The following is a 16,795-nucleotide window of genomic DNA, read 5'->3' on the forward strand; positions in this document are numbered from 1 at the left end:
TGTGGAAAGGTGGCAGAGGAGGTACTGTGGCTGCTAGAAAAAAAAAAATCAGTTACTCAATTTGAGCTGTTGATCAAGTAGCAAGAAGCGGGGAAGCTTGCGTTTGTCGAGCTTTTGTATTAAAAAACTCTTGTTGCATGCCGCTTTGATGCAGATATTTTTTTTTAGCAGACTTGCTTACAGATCTCGAGGGTCATTTCCTTTTGAATCTGTCATTTTTTGATTTTTAAAGATAGCCACAGGAACGTAGTAGCAAACATTTTTATGAAGCAATTTGGCAGGTTTGTGAGAAAACTTTTTTTTTTTTTAACTTCACATTTTACTTTTGGTTTTTCCTCTGGCAGGTCTAATTGCTAGACTTGGCTCCTCAGGTTTCTTGGTTCAGTTACAAGAGGCAGTGTGTGCTGCTAGAACAAAAATAACCAGCTTTTATAATCTTCCTTATGAATCTGCTTCGCTTTTCAACGGTCTATGTTTGCAGCACCGCAACCATCACTTGAGTCTGCCAAGTAGACAGCATCATGCCATGAATATTCATGAATGAGCATGACATTTCCCCTGCATCCTGTTTATGCCGGTGACTAATGCAGCAGAGAGAAGGGAGTCTGCATGTGCAGATGACTACGAGGCTTGTGCTCAGGCCTTATATTTATAGAAGGCCCTGTGCTCTGCAGGTACAGGCCAAAACAAATATTGTCTTGATAAAACTGAATTATGAAAGCAAAAAGCAAATATGATGAGGGAGATGCTTCATGACAGGGGGGGAAAAAAGACTCTTGAATGTGAACCGCATAGACTGAAGCGATTTTATACCGCCATGAAAGACATGCAGATTTAAGTATGTATGCTTGATATAAATCCTGTCTTGTCACACAACAAAACAACCATCAAATAAATTAACTGGCATTAGTTGGTGTGTGTATATAATAAGGTGTGTTTGTCCTTCTCTTAGGGTGCATTTTTGATGTGCAGTTTTGCACAAGAAGAGATGCAAAGTTCCAACTACTGGGACAGCCTGCGGGACATCCAGCCTTCGGGCGCAGCGTGGGTCAGTGTGGCGTCACCCCGTGTGCTCATGTTCACTGCAGAAACGGAGGGACGTGTGTGGACTCCGGCTCATCTGTGTAGTAAGTGAAAACAAACATGAGCCCACACATGAATAACACATGTAGGTGTAGTGGTTGAGTCGAATGCACCCAACAACTGTATGTTGTGTGTTTATTCCCATATGTACTGTGACTATAGGCAGCAGTTGCCTATAGAAGATCAGTGACACGGTGCAACATCGCGAAAGGAAATGACAGTGTTTACAAGCTTTTCACAGTGTCTGACTGTGTCCGTCTGCAGTTGCCTGTGCACATTAGGATGGAAGGGAGCGCTCTGTTCTGAGACCGTGTCTGTGTGTGATGCCGAACACAGTCCCCCTCCTCTGTGTGCCCACGGCTCCACCTGCATCCCTCTCCCGAATGGATATACCTGCCAATGCCCCCTGGGGACTGCGGGACTCTACTGCGAGAAAGGTTGCATCATTGAACCTTGACTGTCTCACTATACGCCTTTATTTATTTATTTGTTATTCAATGAGACAAGACCTTCACTGCGCAGTCATTTAACTGCTCTATTGTTTGGCCCTCTCAGCTGTGACCATCAGCGATCCATTCTTCAGCGGTAACCAGTCTTCATGGATGTCATTCCCTCCTTTGAGTATCAGACGCCAGACTGTTCTGCAGCTGCAGTTCCAGCCTTTATCACCTGATGGCATCCTTGTCTATACTGCTCAACATCTCAGTGCCAGAGCTGGTGAGGACGCTCAATTCCCTGATAAGAGCCACCATTTTTAAAAAAAAATTAAATAGTAAGATGTGTGTGATGGCGTGTAAGAACCGGGATCACTGTACGTCCCACCACCATGGCTTCAGCAGTATAATGAAATAATAATACATGATAGAAACTTTGCACCTTCCATAATTCTGTACATACATGGGAAAAATTCAGCTTGAATTATTCTTTATATGCAAGTATGTCATGCTAAAAGACATTTGAAAAGAGGTATTGTAACGTATTGGTATTGGTAACAGACAGACATGCTAGACTGCTGTTTTATTTTCTTCCAACAGGAGACTTCTTCTGCCTCTCCTTGACATCAGGGTTTGTCCAGCTGAGATTCAACCTTGGGGACGGCACCCACATCCTGAAGTCTGTTAAGCGAGTGGATTGGCACGGCAGGACCTGGCACACGGTGAAGGCTGGCCGGTTTGGACACAGAGGCTTCCTGAGTCTGGATAACGAGGAGGTTAGAGAGAATGGGACAGAAGGGATGACCACGCTCGATGTTGCTACGGACATCTTTGTCGGTGGCGTGTCCACTCTGAGCTTCGTCTCCACAGATGCAACTGAAGGGGAGCCAGTGGGCTTCACTGGTGGCTTAAGAGAGCTTATAGTCAATGGTCAAGAGTTTGAGCTAACAGAGATGGGGGCAACAAGTGGAGCAAATGTAGGAGACTGGGATGGGACCGCCTGTGGGTACAAGGTGTGCCAAAACAGAGGCCGCTGCTTGGCAACGGGAAGCGACTCATTCACATGCATATGTCCACCATCATGGACTGGCTCTGTGTGTAACCAGTCTGTAAGCTGTGTCAACAACATCTGCAAACACGGTTCCTTCTGTGCTACATCCAGTGTCACCTCATACCGCTGCATATGCCCCTTAGGATGGGGAGGGCGGTACTGCGACACAGAAATAGCCACAGACACTCTCAAGTTTGTGGGAAACTCGTATGTGAAATACCGGGACCCGAGGTTCAACACCAGAAACATTAAATACACACAGGCTGCCTTCAGCTTCCACACAAGCTCAAACGACGGTTTGATCATGTGGATGGGAAAGGCTGAACACGAAGACGACGACTACCTCACAGCCGGACTCGAGAACGGCCACCTCAAGATCGCAGTCAACCTCGGGGAGAGACTTTCCCCCCCGATCACTTTCACCAATCTCACGCTCTGCTGCAACAAGTGGCACAATGTCTCCATTACTTTAAACAGCACAATTATTCAGGTGTTCCTGAACAGTAAGAGAATCCTCTTCCAAGACGTGGACCCGTTTGAGCGCTACGTGGCCTTAAACCACGGCGGTCAGCTGTACTTCGGAGGATTTGAATTATACAGAAATGTATCAATTGTCACGTCTGGGTTGTTTTCAAAAGCCTTTGAAGGCAGTCTCAGAAACGTTTATTTGTTCAAAGATACCAAGCCACTGCTGTTTCTCAAAGATAGCGAGGGTTTTAATGTTTATGAGGGCAATGAATAGAAGTGAAACTCAACTCCCGGCATTTACAAGAGCTGAAAATCCTCCTGGTGACATCCTCTTAAACTTTATTAGTTGTGTTAGATCCTCGGCCCAACGACAGAGTTGTTTGTGTGACACTTGGCAGTAGTTAGGTTTCAGTTTTTTGAAGGAAAGTTCACAAACTAAACTGCTGCTTGTTTCTTCAACCCTGCCCTGCCCTGCGAGTCGATCAGTACTCCAATGTGACAGGACAGATTTCAAAAACACATCATCAGACTGAAATTCAAGTCCCTGTGTTGGATTCCTTGGCAGACATGTCTCTTTTTGTAGATAACAACTTCATAGTAATAGAACAATGTAACTCAGTATCCAGGTTTGACCTTTAATACAATTAGAAAGAAATATTAGAAGTTTTTTTTAGAATCAATAATAAAAAAGGATTAGCTTTATTACGAACTGTACATAAACACACAGTGCAAAGGCACACCTACTCTCTAATTTATATTACAAGCCAAAATTTACATACTTTTTCAATAGAAAGTAAGTTTATAAAATTTTAAAGAAATTAAGTTGAGAAAAAGCAAAGCTGCTCTTCGGATCGCTGCCCTCAGGTAAGTTTTTTCTGTGTTACATTCATGCCAACTTAAAAAAAACTTTTTACCAAATGGTCCACATTTGTTCTGTACGTTACCAGGAGGCTGAAAACATTTACTGATCATCTGTCATCAGTACAGCAGCTCAGTATGAGCAGGACCGATACAATAAAAGGTTAAAAATTTGAAAATGTTCTGGTATTGAGTTCTTCTTGGTGTGAAGAGGGCGTATCTACAGTGGCATGCAACAGTTTGGGCACTCTGAGCTCTCAGATAACTTTTACAGAGGACCTAAATTAGTCTATGGCTTGTTCACAATCATCATTTAGAAAGGCCAGGTGACAAAAAGCTTTATAAATACTCTGACTTCTCAATCCTTGTCCCAACAATCAGCAGCCATGGGCTCCTCTAAGCAGTTACTATGTACTGACCATGCAGGACGCCCAAACCTTTAGTTGGGGCCTTTTTCCTTTTTTGTTATTTTGAAACCATAAAAGACTGAAATAAAAAGGTAACCTCGCTTAAAAATATTAAAGAAATGTGTCATCTTTAACTCTATGCTGGCTGGAAATCAGGTCATCTTCTACTTGCTTAGCTATTCACAGGAACAGAAATTTGGACCTCAAACTTTTTGCATGCCAGTGTAGAAAAATCTTCTCCATCCCGCTGAAATGATACTTCATTTTGGCTGCACTGTCAAAAACATAAAATGGAACTTCTAAATAGAAATGGCATATAAGCTGCAGGCCGCTGTATAAAACAACAAACAAACAACTCCACTATCAGTCCATGTAGCTGTAAGTGGCCAACAAGTGACCAACAAGCTAACAAACCAACAAGCTAACAGTCTTTCTCTGAGCCCCGAACACTCGCGAGCAGGCCTTTAAACAATTATGAGTAACTGTCTTTTGAACTTCTGCGTCCATTCTCATAATCAGAGTCCCGTCTGTGTCTGTGTCTGTCCTTGTGACGGCTGCTGTAGTCGTCGCTGTGCTGCCTCTCTTTCCTCTTCTCACCATAGCGGTCGTCTGAGTGTCCGTGGTGCCTGCTCTTCTCTCTGTACTTGTCTTCGTAGCTGCGATCATGCTTTTTCTCCCGCTCCCGGTCATGATATCTGCTCTTTTTCCCATGGTGGGAGTCCCTGTGGTAGCTGTGCCTCCCGTGGTGCTCTCGGTCCTCTGCGCTTCGCGGCCTCTCCCACGGGTCGCTGTACCGCTCCTCTACACGCTTGTAGTCTTTGGCCAGGGACGGAGGTCGGCCAGCTGGTTCAGAGTAGCTCTCTGCGAACTGTGACTGAAGTCCGGGAAGGGAGTGAACGCTGCTGTCCTGAACCCACGGTGTGCTGTGGTTCTGGTCCTGTGGGCCAGCTGGGTAGTCGTAGCTGCCAGGTTCCTGAGGCTGCTGTTGCTGCGATGGGATAGGTGTAGCAGTTTTGTGTATTTGAAGAGCAGGTGCCGTTGTGGAGTCGTGTTGTTGCTCAGAGGCTTCTGTGTAACCCGCTGCTTGTGGTTCTTGGCCTGTCGGAGGACATTCAGTCTGAGTTTCTGTAGCACCAGCCTGGGACACGCCAGCATCTTCCTTTTCACCAGGGAATGATTCAATGGTTGTTTGGTTTTCTTCCTCAGGTTTGCTCTTGGCAGGAGAAACCTGTAAATATCCTTGGTGAAATAGTGTAACTGGATCATTTCTAGTGCTGCTCAACACAGGAACAGGTTTAGGACTCGAAGGAACTGGGTGGCTGGCTTTATCCTTTTGTAGCACCGTTGTTTTCTCTTCATTCACACTGGAGTAGGCTGAAGATTTCTTCAATATTCCACTTAAGGGAGGTTTTGAGCTATTTGTGTGAGCTGAAGCAGCCTGGGACTTGGACTGTGACAAAGGATTCCCTTCAGATGTTCCTTTTTCAGTTTCAGACAAAGGGCCAGCATCGCCTTTGTTTGCAGAGTCAGCACTGCTGGTTTCAGTCCCACTTGGAGCTGCCGACAAGCTCACCAGGAATGCTTCAGTCGATACATCTGGAGGCTTATCTTTCAGAGAGACTGATGCACTATGCACCACTGTAGCATCCCTTCCTGATGAGCTGTTAGCAGCAGATGTGTCGGTCGAGCTGGATAGCTCCGGTTCAGCTTTAACGGGTTTGGCTTCTTTCTTCTTGATGACAAAGCGCTCTCGCGGTGCAGCAGCTGTTGGACTTTTTGTGTTTCCAGTCGATGCCTCTGTTTTCGGAGCTGGTAGGGACTTCTGGGTGTCATCTGCTGCTGTTGCAGGTTTAATGCCAACATCTGGCAGAGGTGGTAATTCCCCACCCCAGCCTACTAACACACCTGGAAGAAAGCGCAGTGGTTTTTGGGGTTCCTGATTGTTGGCCTCCTCTGATGCAGACGGTTCTTCAGAAGACTCTGCAACTGGCTCATCAACAGTTTCAGGAGTGTTAAGTGGTTTGTCTTTCTCTGTGTTATGTGCTGTAGTCAAGGAAGAGAGGAAAAGTTTCTCCTCCACCTCTGTTGCCCTGGCATCTTTTGTGGAAACGGTGATTGGCTTGATTTCAGGAATAATCCTCGCAGTTTCGTTCATGTCCACGGGGAGAAAATCCCTTTTCGGTCTCTGGCGAATTATGAGTCCAAGGAGAATGTTGGCACGGTTGTTTTCTAAACCTGTGAAATTAGAAAAATTAATTAGGTTTGAAAGATCAGAAATGTTTGTGTTATTCACAGAGAAAATTACTCAAGAGAAAATAGGTTTAGCGTTCAGGTTACCTGGCCCATCAAAGGGAACAAGCTGATGTGGAACTTTTTCAGTGGCTCCCAATGGAATGAGATACATGTCCTTCACTTGTTTCCGGTTATTGGACACCACCCCAAAACGCCTACGACTGCTGAAGTAAGCATAGAGAAGAGTATAGGAGATCTCATCTTCCTCTGTCTCGGGGGAGAAGCGAATCAGGCACACCTCCTTTAATTAAAGAAAAAGCATGTGTCAGTAAAATCTATGATCCTTGTACAAGAAGTTTGACCACAACTTAAATGGAGCAGCTCTGCAATGCACAGCATGACATCACAGAGCTGGATGTTCATCGTCTGGACTGAAGCTCGAGCTGCTCTTAATCACAATGAACCACATGTAATTGTGTGTGATTGTATTTAATGACTGAATTTTACTGCTGTATAATCCCTTTAAGAAGGACAGCTAAAAAAAAAACCAAAAAGCTCACTTTTGTTCCAGTTGCCCGAATCTTCTCCAAGTAGTCCCACACAATCTGTGGACTTATCCTTCCTCCAACTTGGATGCTGTCTGGAAGATCCTATGAAACAACAAAAGGACGATCAAACCTTACTAACTTACTGTCTTAAATACTTTGCAGCAGCAAATATTGAAACTCTTAATGCCTCCACTTTACCTCAGTCAGATTGTCCACAATGCCTGAGACGGGGAAAGCTCTTGTCACAAACTTTGCCACAGCGTGCATGTTGATGAGTCCGCGCCACAGGGACTTCAGACTGGAAAGGAAAGCAGTCTCTTCATCTCTTCCAGCTGTGTGATCCGTCCTGTGGAGAATACAACGGCAATGACGCTAGCTTGCAGAAACGAGTAGCTCAGAGAAGAAACACACAGAGAGATAACTGCTTACCTTGCTTCATAACCTGACTGAGCGTTTCGGAAGCTCTCCTCTAAAACAGTGAGGTGCAGGTCGTCGTCCATCGCAGCTGGTGTGTTCTTCGTCTCCTCCGCTTTGGTGGACTGCCTCCTAACCACTGTGGTTGCAACTTTGACCACTTTGGTTGGAGCCTCTTCCACAGGGGGCACCATACGACCTTATTCAAAAAAAAGAACAAAACAACTTGGTGACTGAGGATAGTGACACGTTATTTGCAGAAAAATGTGGCAATAAAGGCAGAACTTTCCCCTCTGAACCCAAAGACACACCAGCAGGTTTGAAGAGCACGTTTTGTTTTGTTTTTTATTAAGAGAAGACGGTCCGTGAATGAATCATGTGCTACAAATGCTTTATATATGTCTCATTTAAAATATTGCCACAAAATAAACTGTTTGCATGAACGAAATCCAGTAAAAGAAAAAAAACATTCAATTCTGAACTCCTCTTTGATGATTTTTTTTACCACAGTGCGTCAAAATGTGACAGGGCTTACCTGTGCAGATTTTGCAGTGCAGGTCAAATAAATGAGACTTGTGTTGGTTTGTAGTGTCTTTCTCCGTCTTTGTACTCTTTTCTTTGTTCTCTGGGGTTTTTGGAGGGTCTGCTGAGACTTCTGTCACTTTGGGAGGAGGCTCAAGCTGACAAGAGGGAGAACAAAGAAATTCAAGCCGACACTCTTTTGCTGGTAAACATGCAGTAATGCGGAGCGATATTTGATGTGTCCCTTACCTCTGCGGGCTCAGGTGCTTTCACTGGTTCTTGGCTCTCAATTTCAATTTCACCTTTATGCGTGATCTTAGTGATCGGGCGCCTCTCTGCCTCTCTTTGCTCTTTTTCAATCATCTCAATAGTCTGTGAAATGACAAATGTATTGCTTTTTAGAGGGCGGCTGAAAGTTTTGCAATCCAAAAAAAATAATAAAAGAAAAAAGCAATAAGATAAAACAGGATGTTATTAATATTTCTTCCTGAGCCTAACTTTCATATCAGAATTAATGTGAACTATCCAGTGAATAACTGAGTTATCAGGGTGAATTTATGCTAGAAAATTTCTACAACATTATATCACAGATTTAAGCATTACTTACATGTCGGTTCTCCCTTTTTCGCCAAGCAGCCAGCTCTTTCGAGGCCAGCTCCTCAGGGCTCATTCGAATGAGGTTACTAGGAGAAATTTCCCCTTTGAGAACCCTCTTAAACAGGACCTAAACAATACAATTAAAATAAAGCAGATGTGACTGCATTCACATAAACACCTGGTAACTTTACATTTTGATCATGCCTGATTTAAAGTGGTACTTACATTATTTTTAGTGTCTTTGAGGTTGAACATTAAGCTTCTGTACTTGTTCTTGTATTTGTTGTCAGTGTCTTTATACAAGTGAAAAAGCTCTCTCTCTGTCTTCTTGGCAACTTCAGAGGCCCTCTCCACTGAGATGTTCAAATCAGACTCCTTCAACCTAAAATCCACAAAGCGTCACATCTAATGAACTTGGGTAATTGTAAGGTTTTTTGATTTAAAAATAACTTCAGTTGTTACAGATTTCTTTCCATGGCTTTTTCCTCGTGACATACTTACCTCTGTATGAGGATTTCTTTCAGAGAATCGCGGACACTTCGCCTGATTGCGTCCACAGACACAGGTTTCTTTGAAGCTGAAGATGGAGTCTTAATTTTTGTCTCGTGTTTCAGCTGAACGCCTACGAGGACAGAGTGACAATACGTTCTGAGCGGCGGGGCAAATCTGAGATCTGAGCTGTTTTCTTGTTGTGGTTGACTCGAGCAAACAAAACCAGCATGTAGACAGACTGTATTAGGCAGCAAGATGACACTGGCATTGAGCATTATACGTAGTTTGAGGTTGGTTTGGGTTCCCAATATGGAAGCAAACAGAAGCAACGCAACAGAACTGTTCGGGGCTATTTTAAGAGACCCTTATGCAACAGATACGCTCCCTTTATTTGTTGTTTGTTTGTTTTTTTATATTGCCCAACCGTATCTGCCACTCCCAAAATTTCCTCCCCGCTCACTCGATGTTTTGAAACTGTAAACTTTGCTGACTTATGAAATATGAAAGATCAACAGTGAGCTGGGAGACAATTTCGGGTTTCAAGGAGGTTGTGACCAAATCCGGCCACATCATTTTAAATAGACACCCGCTTGTCAGAGGTATTTTTAGACCGGAAACATGCAACACCCACGTGTATCACCACATTGCAGCCAAAGCTCAGCTGTCACCAGCATGTGGGCAGCAGCAGCATTCCAGCATTATATTTGGTTTCAGAAATGGTCATAAGTGTAGGTCATATACTGTTTGTGGAGATGTATCCTTAACAGCCTAATTCAATCGTGTCTGAACTGGCAATATACAAGTCTAATGAAGCTATCTAACTTAAATAACTTTAATTTAAAAAAGATGTATTCATGTGTTGTGATTGTCTTCATTCGGTCTCGTTTACATATTGTAATAACTGAACCCAGTGAACCCAGCCTGCCCTTGAACCCCATGTGGTCATAAAAAGCACAACAAGCCAAAAACAAACTTTTTTACATTCACAGCCCCTAAAAAAATACCTGTTTTATGAGCTGCCTCTCTGACATCTGTGGACTGCCTTCTGTCAGGATCCTTTCAGGAAAGAAGTGGGAAAGCATATAAGCCATGTTAATAATACTGCTAGTCATTAAGAAAGAAAATATCAACAAAAATAAAAATGTGAAAAAGACTAAATGTTCTAACCCCCCAGCCAAAGGTTAACCCTCTGAACTCCACAACCCACCAGCTGTTCTGAGAGGTATAGGTAAAATCACCTATGATAAACCATTGATCATAGCCAGAGAGCGTGAAAACAGAAATTCGGATTTAAAATTTTCCAACGGTACTTGAATGAATCACGTGCTACAAACACTATAACCAAATCTAACCTTAAAATATTGATATTTCATCAAGATCACTTTACTCTACATGTCTTTAAACTTTTGCCAGTAATAAACTGTTTGCACGAACCAGATCCTGTAAAAAAAAAAAAAAAAAAACATTAAATTCTGTTCTCCTCAGCACAACTGTGAGGCCTTGAATGACTTGGCTAAGACCAACAGCCACAAGAAAACAAATCAGCAAAAAGTCGACTGAGCTGCAGGAGGGGGAGCCGACAGCCAGGAGGACAGAGCAAGAGAAACAGTTTGTACAGGCTGTAAAAATGTCAGCAAAGAAATTCAACTTGTGCTTTTTCTCTTTGTTTGTGTTTCATGGCATTATAATCAGAGGTGCACATAACTGATAGGCGGCAGGTACGCGTGCATGACAAGAACCAGGAAGTAACTGAAAGGGTCTGGGTGACAGAATGGACAGTGGGGTCACTTTGGGTTGACACTGTAAACACTTTGCACTGTGAAGCTGTTACAATCCAGCAGATGGCAGTAATGCAACACAACCACCATAAAACTCAAGAGAAGAAGAAGACAGCATCATCCTGTCATCAACACACATTTCTCATCTACATGAACTTCTTGTAAACATATTAGACCCAATAAAGTAACACTGTGAAAGATGTCCAAAAAACAACAGACATGAAGCAGCTGCTTTGGCCCTCTCCGACCTACAAAGACGCATCAAACCAAAGCAGAGCAGAAGAAAAGACTTTTCTCTGACAGGTGGCTCCCAGATACGCTGTGGCTTGAAGCTAATGATGAGTCCACTGAAATGTGGTGCAAGACATGTCGTTGGCATCCACATCTAACAGACAAAGCAGGTGGATTTAATACAGGCTCAAAGAATTTCAATCATCCATTATTTGATGAACATGAAAAGAGTCAGGAGCACAAAAGTGTGGCACAAGCTGCTGCTAACAAGCAAGCTGGTCGAGCTGAAAAGCCAAGAGGCCCAGTTGTTGAAGAACAAAGGCAAGCTCTGGTCTTCTCTGAGCATTTTGTGCCGGGGAGTTTGCTTTATGAAGCAGCTTGGAGTGAATGTCAGAGGTGTGTATCATCCAGAGCACTGCATAAACTATCCATGGGAAGTTAAGAGCAAAGCTGCTGTCTGCTGAATTTTGGGGGCTGCTCTTTGATGGATTGAAGGACATCACAAAAAAAACTGCCTTACAGCTTGACTGTGACTCCACTGTGAGAGAATGGATGCACTTCAAGCAAGCAGGAAGATGCCTGGCAGTGTCCTCTATGTATGACTTGGTCTAAATAGTAAAAACGCGCTATTCAACATTAACCAGGTGGTAAAGGTGCCATTCTCACATTTCAACATAAGAAAAACTGAGTCCAGATCTCGTCTGTCTCAGCCCTGATGCAGATTCACCTGCCACAGATGACCACACCGACATTTGACCCTAAACCAGCTGTTGACCTGTAGGCGGAGACAACTAGTCTGAGACTCAACCAGGGACCGGGAGGTGCATCTTTATCTACCATGCTGAAGTGGAGGACAAGGAGGGGTTCATTAAGATCACGCTATGTCTGGGATGAGCACCAAACAGCATCTCTTGCTACTCACCTGAGGACCTGACTAAAAAAAAGTTATGTGCATCCCTGGTTGCAGCTGTGTTATACTGCACAAAGACATTTTTGACTTCATCCTACTTCTAGCCATGATTGTGCTGTTTCCATGGAGGTGACATATTGCAGTGAAATGAGCCCACAGTGAGCAAAACTGTGACAAGAGCAAAAAAAAAAAACACCCAGAAACAGCTAGGAAAAAATGCGAGGGGGGGGGGCACACCATTGTGTTAACCACACACCCATGTGCAGTAAAAGCAAAAAGACAACAAACCCTTGTGCAGTGGTAACACTGGCTATGATAATATCAGAGGATGAATTAGCTGAAAGAACAAATTTTGTATATGAAAGATTTATATCAATCAATCAAACAGCTTTATTACAGGAGCTCATGGTGATACCGCTCACCTTTCTCACTGGTCTCACCCCTCCTGGTGTGACTGACTGGGAGGGTCCCGGTCGGGGCTTGGGAGGCAGCTTGTTATCCTGTCCCTCAGTCTTTGCTTGAACTTCTGGTTTGGCTGCACTCAGGGACTCAGGCTCCACCTTTTTGCTTTCCTCTTCACAGCACTTCAGGCACACATACATCTGGTCCTCCTCCTCCATTTCACGTACTTTCGTCAGGTCGAGGCCAACGCAGTCACCGTGGAACCAGTCGTCACAGCGACCGCAGCCTACCATGAACCTAAACAAAGTACAGCTCTTATTAAGAGTGTGTTTGCAAATGGGTGCTCTGAGCACCAGATACTCACTGGCACACTGACATTAAAATTCCTTTTTTGTTTATTCAAACTAAAAGCTCATTTTAACCAGGCAACAGAGCATTTGTGTGTAAGTCTGTCAACTATTTTATGATCGTGCAAATAGTGTGGTTCATTAGCTTTCACCTTCCCTGTATCATGTTTATTGCATGCTGCGCTGACTAAATGCAGAACTATCAACATTTCAGTGTTGTTCACAGTTCATAAGTTAAATTTACTTCATGCACGAAGTTTGAGTCACTGAAGAGCAACACTTACATGTTATTGTGGTGTTTTTTGCACAGACCACAACAGTTGTTTCCATCCCATACGGTCTCGTTGTTAGCAGGTTGCTCCTCAGTTTCCTTCTTCACAACAGGAGCGTTATCCGGAATGAACAGCTGCGGCTCGTCCACTGAGATGCTCCTTGCATTTTTGCTTTTCTGTCTTTGAAGGATCTTTTCTGGCTTTTTCAGTTTGGGCTTTTCCGGCCCTCCTTCGTCAGGCAATTTTAAAGAGTGGCCTGGACGGCTTTGCACCGCGTGAGCAGTCTCAACTTTGGAACTGTTCTGAGGCTGAGTATGTTTCGTTGGTCCCTGGTGATCGACACGGTTGCCAGATGATGGGACCTTCTTGACTGCAGAGCTAGTTGGACTTGGTAATTTTGGCTTCGCTTTGCTGTCTCCTGAACCCTGTACCTTTTGCATTTTAGGAGCATGCTCACTTTGGGTGTTTTCTGCAGGCCTTTTCAAAGGTGCAACGTCTTTCTTTTCCTTTAGAGATTTTATTTTGTGCAGGTCTTCTCTTTGGATGATTGTGGATGGCATGTTTTGGGATCCTTTCTGTCCCTTAATCATGTTGTTTTGTTTACCTGAAACCAAGTCCTTGTTCTTATTAGAAGTCAGTCCTTGTTTCGACTTGAGTAATGGTTTAGCGACAATCTGTTGTTTTTCCTTATCGTCGCTCTTATTACTAACAGTAGTTCCGTTATTCTCATTGCTTTGTGGCTCTTTGATGTCAGCTTTTTCTTTACTGACTGGCTTCTCCTTTCCAGAAACATCCTGATTGTCAAGTTTTGTCTCTTGCGTGCAGGCACTCCCCATTAATGTCCCATTAGAAGTCTGCACATCATTAGGATTCACATACGGGCCCAGCCCAAGGGCTGCATCATTAGCAGAGCTCTGCTCAGTTACATCCACCTCTGCCACTTTCTCAGGTATGGGATTCTGTACATTGACAGAATTATCTGGTAACACAGCAAACCCAACGCCGCCGCCACACGATAAACCATCATCAAAGCATGCAGACTGGCCTGTTTCAACATTTTGTACATACGAGGGTCCTGGAAGCAGCTCAATCCTGAAACCTCCAATTGTGACTGTCAATCGTCTCAATACAACCATAGGATTCAGCCATAATCCACCATCCAGATCATTAACATTAATACGCCCTCCCAGAGATAATTCTTTCTTCAGCTGGGCGCCTTTAACTCCTTTCTCAATAAGAAATGACTTCTGTAGCCTGTTTGCTGGTTTCCTTCTGGGCCGTCCTCGGGGCATGGTGTTAGTGGATGTGTTAGCAGGTTGTGGACCACTGCTATGCTCTGTTTCAACAAGAACAAACAAAACAGATATGTGTCACATCATCTCCAATTTGAAGGCATCATATGGCAGAAAAAGGAACCTAACACAGCATCAACTTACCGGATTCTAAATTACGCGGACGTTTCCTCGGCCTGCCAACAGGCCGCTTGACTTGTGTGGTTTCCGCAACTCTCAGTTCACTGCTGAGGCCTGTGGATGCTGAACCGCCAGCAAGCCCTGCAACAGCTAAAAGAAATACATGTGGTTCTCCCTGTGTGTCAATGCAAAGGGCAAATCATCTATTGAAAAAAAAACAAAAAAAAAACTCTTGTAGTCAAATAAATAAATAGAAATAAAGATAAATGACAGTCACAACAGTTGAAATTTAACCATTTGGCTGACACTACCACATTTACAATTAAAAATCTCTTCAATGCTCACATTAATGTGAGAACCATTTTGTGTAATGATTTTTGACCCTCAACACTCAAATAAAACACAGTTTGAATGTGACATCTGATAGTGGCGACGTTGACATTACAATGTTTGTACACAAACAGACCTTGGACACTGAGGAATCTCCCTGCATATACCCTGGTTTGTTATATCAACCACCTAAAAAGCCGAAGTAAAATTCAGAAGTGAGCAAAACAGTCTCAGAGAAAAGGCGCTGCTGATGGATAAATAATGTTAGCAAGCTGTTGATGTATACTTAAAGCTCCCTCTACCAAGTTTTCCATAAATCGTGAATGGGCTTTACTGTGAAGCCTTGGTAGTACCATATGTTAGCTTTTAATCAAAGTTTGGAGATGGTACAACTTGACATAGACATCTTTACTGTCTTATTTTGTCTGTTGACAGACCTGTTGAGCCAGCAATCTGAAAAGTGGCGTCCTCATTGTCCAGCAGATTGAACTGAGAGCTTGCGCATCCAAACATGGGATCTTTATCACTGAGCATGTTCTTCAGTGAATCTTCCCGCCGCAGTCCTGTCCCAAACTCATTACCGGCTTCACATTCCAAATTCTGGCCTATTATCAGGGACTCATCCAACTGGTCACTGGGTATTAAATGATTAAAAGTGTCCACAATATCCATGAATGCTGCTGCCTTCCTGTAGCAAAGCAACACAGACAGAATGTAGGGAAAGCAGGCGTCAAATCACGCATTTTGATCATGCAAAATGATGCTAATAATGCTTCATGACAGCTATAATGTCCATCATCCCAGCAGCATGTGCATCCGACCGGACTCAGGGGATCATCAGGGTCTAATCTAAGCAAACCAGAGGGGACGTGAGCAGCTAATCACTCGTTTCGAAGTCCAAACTACTTTGAAAAAAAACTTGCTACAACTACTGTCAAGCATGCAGTGTTGACAAAGTTACAGCAAGTACCAGTGTATTATCTGTAGTGGATGACTGTCATTAGAGACATCACTGTACATTAGATCATGTTAAAAGTTGCTGGACATAGAGTGGCAGCTTAAAACTTAGCTCCTGGGATGCCCTCGTCAGCTGGAAATGCTACAAGGTTCGCTAGCATCTTAGTTTTAGCCATTTCCGTGGGTCGATCCCATTTACAAAGCCGACAAACTGTGCACTGTCAATAAGCTTGAAGTATGTGTATGTAAGTGCAAGAAAACTATTCATATAGCCAACTTGGAGAACCTTCTACGAATGAAGCTAATGTTAAATGACCTGCGATATACCGTTTTGATCAAGTGACAACTAACGTTAGCAACACAACCTGGAGCAGGCCAGAAATGAACAAACATACACCAAAATCGCTACTTGGAGTTGTTAGCAGACTGTTCTTCAAACGGACTGCTTTAAAATCGTGTAATACAGCTTAATTATTATATGAAACGCCGCCTCTCTATGACCAGGTTCTTCCAATCAAATGTTTGCTAGTTAGCATGCTAACGGTATACGATTGCTAACAACAAGCTGCTGCAAAGCGCGATCACGTATGTTAGCAAGCTAACGGTAACTTATAGAGGAAGTTACCACCCAAGGAAACACGCCGTTTAAACCTCTGGCACTGTTCCTATGAACATCATTTCCATCGATAAATACCTTTACCAGAAAAGCTAAAATATGTTGCACAACGTGTGTAAATATTTTGTTAGACACCTCGATGCTAAATCTGTCAGGCAGGCTAGCTAGGTCGCTTTAGCATAGGCCTTAGCTACCAAGTTTGTTTGTAGCCTGAGTGCTGCTAACGCACCTTAGGTGATCACGCCCACATGCATCTGTTCCAACGCTTGCAGTTTTGATATTTAGAGATGTTTATTGTCATATATATAAGACTATTACCTCTCCCCGCAACGCTAGATCCCAACGCGTGTGAGGTTACATACTAGCACAGCTGCTCCCAGTAACTTCCTCTAACTCAGCCGTCACTCGTCCCGCTGCTGCAAAGCCCCTGACAG

At 43.6% G+C, this 16,795-nt stretch overlaps 2 protein-coding genes across 7 annotated transcripts in view; one reads left to right on the forward strand and one right to left on the reverse strand.

Moving 5' to 3' along the window:
• Positions 1 to 3,310, forward strand: part of eys (eyes shut homolog) — a 141,041-nt gene extending 137,731 nt beyond the window's left edge. Inside the window, exons 47-50 of the mRNA XM_076742472.1 lie at positions 953 to 1,127; positions 1,348 to 1,520; positions 1,639 to 1,800; positions 2,118 to 3,310. Coding sequence (XP_076598587.1) covers positions 953 to 1,127; positions 1,348 to 1,520; positions 1,639 to 1,800; positions 2,118 to 3,310 — 1,703 coding nt within the window. The remainder of the gene's footprint in view (positions 1 to 952; positions 1,128 to 1,347; positions 1,521 to 1,638; positions 1,801 to 2,117) is intronic.
• A 347-nt stretch (positions 3,311 to 3,657) lies between these two features.
• On the reverse strand, positions 3,658 to 16,790 carry phf3 (PHD finger protein 3). Of its 6 annotated transcripts, XM_076742478.1 has the most exons (17): positions 16,680 to 16,790; positions 15,226 to 15,476; positions 14,483 to 14,608; positions 13,059 to 14,382; positions 12,448 to 12,724; positions 10,111 to 10,162; positions 9,116 to 9,236; positions 8,840 to 8,996; positions 8,625 to 8,741; positions 8,267 to 8,389; positions 8,031 to 8,175; positions 7,511 to 7,694; positions 7,280 to 7,427; positions 7,094 to 7,183; positions 6,639 to 6,834; positions 5,348 to 6,536; positions 3,658 to 5,311 (listed from the first exon to the last, which is right to left on the reverse strand). In XM_076742478.1, the coding sequence occupies exons 2-17, from the start codon at positions 15,458 to 15,460 to the stop codon at positions 4,774 to 4,776; spliced, it is 5,022 nt and encodes a 1,673-aa protein (XP_076598593.1). In that variant the 5' UTR covers positions 15,461 to 15,476; positions 16,680 to 16,790; the 3' UTR covers positions 3,658 to 4,773. The 6 variants fall into 6 exon arrangements, with proteins under 6 accessions (XP_076598593.1, XP_076598588.1, XP_076598592.1 ...); XM_076742473.1 differs by having other exon boundaries at positions 3,658 to 6,536; XM_076742477.1 differs by having other exon boundaries at positions 3,658 to 6,536; positions 16,724 to 16,780.
• Between the last annotated feature and the right edge of the window lie 5 nt (positions 16,791 to 16,795).

This window comes from Chaetodon auriga, chromosome 11 (genome assembly GCF_051107435.1).
Source record: "Chaetodon auriga isolate fChaAug3 chromosome 11, fChaAug3.hap1, whole genome shotgun sequence".
Taxonomy (NCBI): domain Eukaryota; kingdom Metazoa; phylum Chordata; class Actinopteri; order Chaetodontiformes; family Chaetodontidae; genus Chaetodon; species Chaetodon auriga.